We start from the raw sequence: 7,502 nt of genomic DNA, 5'->3' as shown, positions 1-7,502 counted from the left end.
GATCAGCGCCCAGTCTCTCTCCGTTTCCACTGGGAAAAGCCCAAAAACATCCACACGGAGCGCAGGAGGCATCGAGTGGGTTTGAGGCATTCCTCTGCGGACCTCCGCAACATCTCCGCCTCTTGTCTCTGATTCGGCTGGGCTCCGGGCTCTGATCACCGTCGAGGTTTGTTTCTGGCTCACAATTTATCCACTTCTGCCTAGCATTTTACTCCTGGAGGGAGCAAACAATGTGTACCATCGGTGGGATTGTATTTGATTGAGAGTGCAAGAACTCGCCGCAACTTCCACCGATCGATCCTCGCGCAGGTCCGCCGATCCATCCGCCCTCCGCCTTCCCTTCTTCCCCTGCAATCTGCAATGCAAACTTGCAACGAATTTCTTCCTACTGACTAGCAAACTCGGAGCAACCATCTGAAGCAGGCAAGCTGTTCGACACGAAAATGTCCCCGAGGAAGAAACCCAAAGCCGAGGCCGTCTCCCTCGACGCCGCCGGCCTCGACCGTCTCAGCGCCCTCCCGGACGACCTCCTCCACGCGGTCATGTCGTTCCTGAGGGCGTGGGAGGTGGCCCGCACCTGCGTGCTCTCGCGCCGCTGGCGCACCCTCTGGGCCTCCGCGCCCTGCGTCGACCTCCGGGTCTGCTGCAAGGCCCGGCACCGGCGCCTCCCCACGCGGCTCGCCAACTTCACCAACCACTTCCTGCTCCTGCGGGAGGCGTCCGCGCCCTGGACGCCCTCCGCCTCCTGTCCAGCCCGCCACGTCAGGATGTTCCATACATGCCCTACAGTCCCCCAGTACGACGACGACGGGGAGGACTACTCCTCCGAGGACGTCGAAATGTGGATCCGCGCTGCCATAAACCGCAGGGCCCGGTTCATCCAGCTCAGCCATCATCCAAGGACGACGACGACCTTCTCCGACCTCGACAACGTGCCCCTCGTCTCCTGCCACCTCAAACACCTGCATCTGTCGGGCACAATGCTGTACGACAAGACGCTGAGGCAGCTCTCCTCTCACTTGCCCTTCTCTGCAAGTCCTGGAGCTCAAGGACTGCTCCCTGGATGGCCCCCACATTTCATCTGCCTCGCTTATCACTTTGACCATGGTTGAGTGCAGGTTCATCAGGGACCTCACCGTTGCTGCTCCAAACCTCATATCGCTGCGCTGTGTCAATCCATACCACCGTGCTCCCTCATTCGAAGACATGGCTTCCCCTGGCCACAGCCACAATCGTGCTTAATGACTCTTTCTTGCATGATGAGTTTGAAGAGAGGTACGTAGAGCCCGATCCAGAGGTGTTTGAGTGTGACAGCGACTCAAATGATGATAGCGATGCTGATAGCGACTTGAGTACATGTGATGATTCTATGGTGACAAAGTTTTAGGTGGCCAAAATGTTATCCGCAGCCTGTCGAATGCTACAAGTTTGGAGCTGATAGCTGATGCCGAAGAGGTATACTTACGAATCTGTTGCTGATATCTATCTCTATTTCAGCAATGTTATATTTGTTCAACTAATATTGATTTGTCAGTTATTTTCTTTGCAGAAAAATTATTTACTTAACGAACCCCCCCCCCACCCCCCCCCCCTTTTTTTACTGGACATCCAATGTGCTATGTGCACATTTTGTGTATTTTTTGCACTCTAATACCCCAACAGCTGGTTACAATACATACTCACAATCACAACAAGTGACCTGATGAGTTATGGGAAATAATTTCTAGCTGTATTGTAATAAAATTGTAAGCAAAGCACATAGAATTTGAGTAGTTTGCCGGGAGCATTTTTTTTATCCCTTTTCTTTTGCAATGTTGTATCCTTGTTAGCATGTCTACAGTCTAACAGCAACATCCTCTTACACAACTTAATCAGAAACAAACATTCACTTACAAATGTCTAATTACATGTAGGTTCACTGTGTTATTATTCTTTTGTTTGGACCGAACTGAACAAATTCACTTGTGTTCCGTATGAAGGTGATTCTGAATAGGGAATTGGAGATGTGCCCAGTTTTTAGCAACCTGAAGGTGTTATCCCTTGGTGAATGGTGTATGGCTGCTGACTTGCATCCATTAGTTTTGTTCCTGCAGCATGCTCCAAATCTCGAGAGGCTTTTTCTTAAACTCAAAACGGTATAAAGATTCTTATACTGCTTATATTTTGAGCTGTGATAAATTAGTTTGGACATTTCATGATATTCACTTTGTTCTGCGACAAGGAACATGAGGAAATAGATGACGATATCAAACCCGAGGGTACATCATTTGCTTGCAAAAACCTTACAATGGTCAATATAAAATGTCCCAAGGATGATGAAAGAGTTCCTGTGTTAGAACAGTTCTTCGTGGCTAATGGCATCGCGATGGAAAAGATATCTGTCTATCACCGACCAACTCACCAACCTCGTGAGTCATGTATTCTTACCATATCTCACTAGAGTCTTACATATTACGACTTAGGCTAAATGATACTAAAGCCACAAAATGTCATTATATTTGCAATGTGAGTCTTACATTCTTACTATTTTGGTTAAATGATAAGGCTACTGTTTAACCTGGTGTTTGTTTTTCGAGCTTGATCTGAATGTAAACTTATTTGCCCCCTCACATTTCAACCAGGCCTTTCCTTGGCCATAAGACGCTGATGGGCTGCCGTGTAGGAACTGCAGACTTGGCGGTAAGATCTTACATCTGGTTACATATCTTTTCATCTACTGTAAGGCTTACAAGTCTTATATCTGAATAATGGAAATCGTCACTTTGTACTCAACATAGATCTGAGGGACAAGAAACTACCTACATTTCAAAATATTTGGCAGCTTTTTTTTGTGCATGTCCTAAAGTTACACTTCACTTTTTTACTAACACATCTATAAATATTATGGAAATTTAGTTTTATAATAATGTTTGTAATAAAAAAATCTAACATTTCCACCTAAATACACCCAAACTGAACAACAAGAAGGAAATAATTGATAAAATATAACTGAATTTGACTGTTCAAGGTGAAAAAATCCAGGTATTTTGAAACGGGAAAGTAAAATCTTCCTGCAGCACATCACTGTTATAGGGATACTTACAATTTATTGTGTACCTTGAAATTTGGAACAATGGAAGGCTATCTTAATGTCAAAATGTCGTCCGTGCAGATGATTCTCTCATGCGGCACAGATCATGGCGGCAGCATGGAACAGAGCTTCTGATATGCTTCATTTGACTAGCTCTGAAGTCGGAACTATGTGTGCCTCTGTGAAACCCTTAAAAGTCGAGACTGTTTTTCTCTAGCGTTGTGAGTTAGCATTACTATATATTGATCAAGGTTGGTTTCGTCCTTAGACAAGTACTATGAAATGATGTTACCATGGTATTGTGGAATGTTCATACTAACCATGACATTATTGTGGAATGTTCACGCTAAGAGTGGCCAATTTATGTTTTCTCGTATATGGTCGAGCGGAAAATATTGCTGGCGGTTTTGATATTTGATACTCTTGTACGGAATTTTGTATCCACACATGTTCTCAGTTGAATTATTAGTACTCCCTCTGTAAACTAATATAAGAGCGTTTAGATCACTATTTTAGTGATCTAAACACTCTTATATTAGTTTACGGAGGGAGTATTATCCTAGTTATAGAACTTTCGAGGTTAATCTGCTTAGTCCAAGCTATTTTTAAGCACCCCATACTTGAGCTTCTCCCACTACACATTATAATCCTCCCGGAGTATGTGATTCCCAGCAATTTATTAGGCTGCAGAGAAAAGGAAGGGCATGTTTGGTCCATGAACACGCAAATGTCCAGGACTCGGATTTGCGGGCGAATAATTCAAACCTAGCGGTGTAATTAATAACCTAGCGTTAGTATCTGGTTAAACTCTTTTTGCATGAAATGTTTGAAAATCATGGGAATTTAAACAGAAAGCACATTTTGCAAATGCCGCACTCAGAGAATGTCAGGTGGGTGATTTTGAAACAGGTACAAGAGTTGAGTAAACTTGTCTCGAGCTATAAGATAAACACCATATTTAAGCATCTGAATGAATGACTAATTATGATACAATAATATGTTACACCCTTTTTTCAAAAAACATGTGTTACACACAAGCATGTGCTCGTCACGTCGGACACGGCCGCCGTCCATCTCTGAGACACTCTATTATAATTATATGCATCACGTGTAGTCGATAACTCTTAATCATATCCAGTTTATGCAATCAAATACCGTGCCGTGCATCGGCCTAGCCAACCGCCAGAGAGAAATCGCATCCCTAATGCAATGGGGGTAAAGAAAATATGTACGGAACATGGTTTTTACTCTGAATTTGCTTAGCCGGGCCCGACCGAGTCATCACATGTACAACAAATTCAGGCAACCAAACACGCTCTAGGAGGAGGGACGGACGGACCGGACGTGGAAAATCAGCCGAGGGAATGGGGTTGCCAACGAAAATCGAAATGGAGAGAGAGGGGTGAGATTTTTCATCATTTCGAGGGGATTATTCTATATTTTTCACTATTGGCTGCCTAGAAAAGAAACACCAAGTGGAAAAGGCCTCCATTCCATAGGACCCATCGGCAGAGAGAGAGAGAGCGAGCCATTCGAACCACCCCCGACCCCGACCTGTCTCCTCCCCACCCTCTCCATCGCCCGCCGCCGCCGCCCGCCATGTGGAAGCGCGCCGCATCCCTCGTCCTCGCCCGCCGCTCGGCCCTGGCCGCGCACCGCGCCCCGGCGATCTCGGGATCCGCCGCGGGCGCCATCCGCCGCGCGCCCGCCTTCTTCTCCACCCTCGGTAAGCAGTCGCGCCCCTCGCCGCCGTTCCCCCGTCCGTCTCCTCGGTCCCGATTTGACAGCGGCGAGCCGCGCGCGCGTTTCCGCAGATGCGGGGCAGGCGAGGACGCGGGTCGAGGACGTGATGCCGATCGCCACGGGGCACGAGCGCGAGGAGATCGAGGCCGAGCTCCAGGTCCGCCCGCCCGCCTCCTCCCCCGTCGTGTCCGCCTTAGGCCTCGTCTCTTCTTCTCACGGTTTCATTCCTTGCCGGTTTATATTCTTGACCCTCGTTGGATTTCGTCTGCAGGGAAAGAAGCGGTTTGACATGGACGCCCCCGTCGGCCCATTCGGCACCAAGGTCAGCGCTTTCCCATTTTTGGTGCCATCTGCTATGGTTATTTGATCCGTGCGCGATTGGATTGTACGTCTCTGCACTGAAATGGTGATGTGTGGTCCTTAGGCTTGCGGTTATTGCCTTGATGTGCTAGTAATAGTCAGAGACTGGTTTGCTGAACATAAGTGTTAGGTATTGGTGAGACCAATGCCATTGCTCTAGTTGTAAGTTTTGGGGGGGGGGGGGGGGGGGGGGGGGGATATGACAGTTGATATTTTGTTTATTGAGAGAACTGGGAAATCGTCGCAATCGTATATGCAATTGAGTTATATCCGTTGGTTCTTTTCGTTGAGCTAGAGGTTGCACAGAATTGTAAGGCAGCAAGATACATTATTCTGATAGATTCAGTCCAGCGTAGACAATCATGTTTGTCTTCATATTTTTTGGAAGTCGTGTTGGTAAAAAATGAGGCTGTATGTTGCATCCAAATTTGTCTTCTTGCTATGACTTCAGCATTCTTATGACCTAGTCATTGCTTGAACATTTTGTGCGCTTTCATCTTCTGGCTTGTGATAATATCAGACCTTGGCAATTAGCATCTTCTGGGTTGTGATAATATGTATCAGCTGTCTTGGGCTTTTAGCATGTTATAAAAGACAATTCAGGGGTTGTTGCAAGGGTTAACTTTCTGAACTTCCAACCACTTGTTCTGACTCAGACCCACCTCTTGAACTTATACTACTTGCAGGCATCTAGAATTTGCTTTTTCATTGCTCTGTTTTCTATTCCTTTTATGCTTATTAATCTGTTTTTTCCCCTTGGTTTGTAATATCATGTGAACACTGAACACTTAGTTTCATGGAAGATATATTTTGTTTGAAAAATCCTGCTTGTTCTATTCTGTGAGTCTGTTCCTTATCAATGTGATCTTAGCTGCTGTGGAGCATTTTAGTTGAACGGATGGTGTTGGATCTGTTTGTTATGATTTGTGAATTGACATGCTCAATGGTTGTAACTCTTATTTTGAAGTTGGATTTATGGTTTCTTATCTTCCTGCCTAATGCATCTCCTGTAAAGTATATTGTCCTCATGTATCAAGAGCAGACTATTCTCAGTTAGGATGGTGAATTGCTTAGATGTCCCTGTGTATGCTTGTTTGCTGCAATGACCCCTTTCTGTTTTACCACACTGATTTGCCTGGCCTATTTTCTCATAACTTATCCATTTGACTTGCAACAGCTGTTATCTGATATGGTTGTGAGTTCACAAATAGTCATTCCATTCTGTTTTGTTCTTTTGACAAATCACTTTGCAGAGTGTTTTGTTGGCTCAACTGTACCTTGCGTATCATTGTCCACTTTAGTTGTTTTTTCTACTCGTGTGGTCTGACTGAACGAATATGTGTCCACATCTTCATTCATAGGAGGATCCAGCTATCATTCAGTCATACTTTGACAAGAGGATTGTTGGTTGCCCTGGTGGTGAAGGAGGTATATTAACTTGAATCCAAAATTCTGTCTCCACCAACAGAGGCTGCGAAACTTCAGTCTTCTCCTGCATCTTATCTAGAAATGATCATCAACCCATCATGAATCTAATTAACTCGAATTCCAAATTTCACTATTTTGCTCCTTTTCAGAGGATGAGCATGATGTTGTGTGGTTTTGGTTGAAGAAAGACAAGCCACATGAATGCCCAGTCTGCACTCAGTATTTCAAGGTATGTTGCTGTCTTCTGTTTACATAATTTGCTTTTCCTTGTGTGAACTTTTTTTGAACAAGATACTAAATCATGTGTTGCCTCCATGTTTTCTGAACATTGAAACTCCAATTTTATTTCCGCAGCTTGAAGTTATTGGGAACGGAGGAAACCCTGACGGACATGATGACGACGACGACGACCACCACCACCATTAAGATCGAAGAGAAGGCATGTCTACTGATGAAACAGTGGACCGGTGCCATTTTTTTTTGTTGCTGAGATGCTTTGAAGCTGTGAAAAACACCAGCTTTTTTGCGTGCCCATAGAGTTTAATACCCATGCCAACCAGTTTGCTGTTCTCAGTTGTCATGACTGGGAAATCGGAGCAGCAAAGGGCCCTGGAAACATAGTTTTTCTTTTCTTTTTGGAGGATTGCCGCACACGCGAATAATGCGATTCATTAAACAAACAGTGACGTCCCTATCATTTTTGACTCGCCTTTCATCTAGTCAATAAGGTTTTAATTGCTGATTTGCGTGGACGGCTCCAATTTTAGTGGCCACATCAACTGTTTTGCTGGTGGGCGATTTGTTATCCGAGCATCGTTTTCACTTTGACAATCTTGATCGGTTGTTTGTCATCGATCGTGTTTTGATGACGATAAACAGAGCTTGAGGAAACTGTCAATGA

General features: G+C 45.1%; 2 protein-coding genes across 5 annotated transcripts; both read left to right on the top strand.

Annotated features, from left to right (window-relative positions):
* Nucleotides 1-3,510, top strand: LOC109755849 (putative FBD-associated F-box protein At5g56440). 4 transcript variants are annotated; one of them, XM_073503551.1, is made up of 7 exons: nt 8-309; nt 421-1,275; nt 1,382-1,455; nt 1,980-2,135; nt 2,222-2,408; nt 2,622-2,679; nt 3,152-3,510. In XM_073503551.1, exon 2 carries the CDS (start codon nt 444-446, stop codon nt 1,110-1,112), a length of 669 nt encoding a protein of 222 aa, XP_073359652.1. In that variant the 5' UTR covers nt 8-309; nt 421-443; the 3' UTR covers nt 1,113-1,275; nt 1,382-1,455; nt 1,980-2,135; nt 2,222-2,408; nt 2,622-2,679; nt 3,152-3,510. The 4 variants fall into 4 exon arrangements, with proteins under 4 accessions (XP_040250396.2, XP_073359652.1, XP_040250398.2 ...); XM_040394462.3 differs by having other exon boundaries at nt 1-309; nt 421-1,455; XM_040394464.3 differs by having other exon boundaries at nt 8-166; nt 310-1,455.
* Nucleotides 3,511-4,557: 1,047 nt separating this feature from the next.
* LOC109755850 (cytochrome c oxidase subunit 5b-1, mitochondrial) lies at nt 4,558-7,343 on the top strand. Its single transcript, XM_020314731.3, has 6 exons — nt 4,558-4,796; nt 4,885-4,970; nt 5,085-5,135; nt 6,535-6,601; nt 6,751-6,830; nt 6,956-7,343. The coding sequence occupies exons 1-6, from the start codon at nt 4,670-4,672 to the stop codon at nt 7,025-7,027; spliced, it is 483 nt and encodes a 160-aa protein (XP_020170320.1). The 5' UTR covers nt 4,558-4,669; the 3' UTR covers nt 7,028-7,343.
* The last annotated feature ends 159 nt before the right edge of the window (nt 7,344-7,502 follow it).

The sequence above is a fragment of the Aegilops tauschii genome, chromosome 7, assembly GCF_002575655.3.
Source record: "Aegilops tauschii subsp. strangulata cultivar AL8/78 chromosome 7, Aet v6.0, whole genome shotgun sequence".
Classification (NCBI taxonomy): domain Eukaryota; kingdom Viridiplantae; phylum Streptophyta; class Magnoliopsida; order Poales; family Poaceae; genus Aegilops; species Aegilops tauschii.
The sequence above is the reverse complement of the archived record's forward strand: the minus strand, read 5'-3'. Positions and strand labels throughout refer to the sequence as shown.

Bases quoted from the DNA above. Each gene is read 5' to 3' on its own strand.
- LOC109755849 (XM_040394462.3), top strand. From the start codon at position 444: ATGTCCCCGAGGAAGAAACCCAAAGCCGAGGCCGTCTCCCTCGACGCC.
- LOC109755850 (XM_020314731.3), top strand. From the start codon at position 4,670: ATGTGGAAGCGCGCCGCATCCCTCGTCCTCGCCCGCCGCTCGGCCCTG. The intron at 4,797-4,884 runs GTAAGCAGTCGC...GCGTTTCCGCAG, and splicing joins CGCCTTCTTCTCCACCCTCG to ATGCGGGGCAGGCGAGGACG. The intron at 4,971-5,084 runs GTCCGCCCGCCC...TTTCGTCTGCAG, and splicing joins AGATCGAGGCCGAGCTCCAG to GGAAAGAAGCGGTTTGACAT.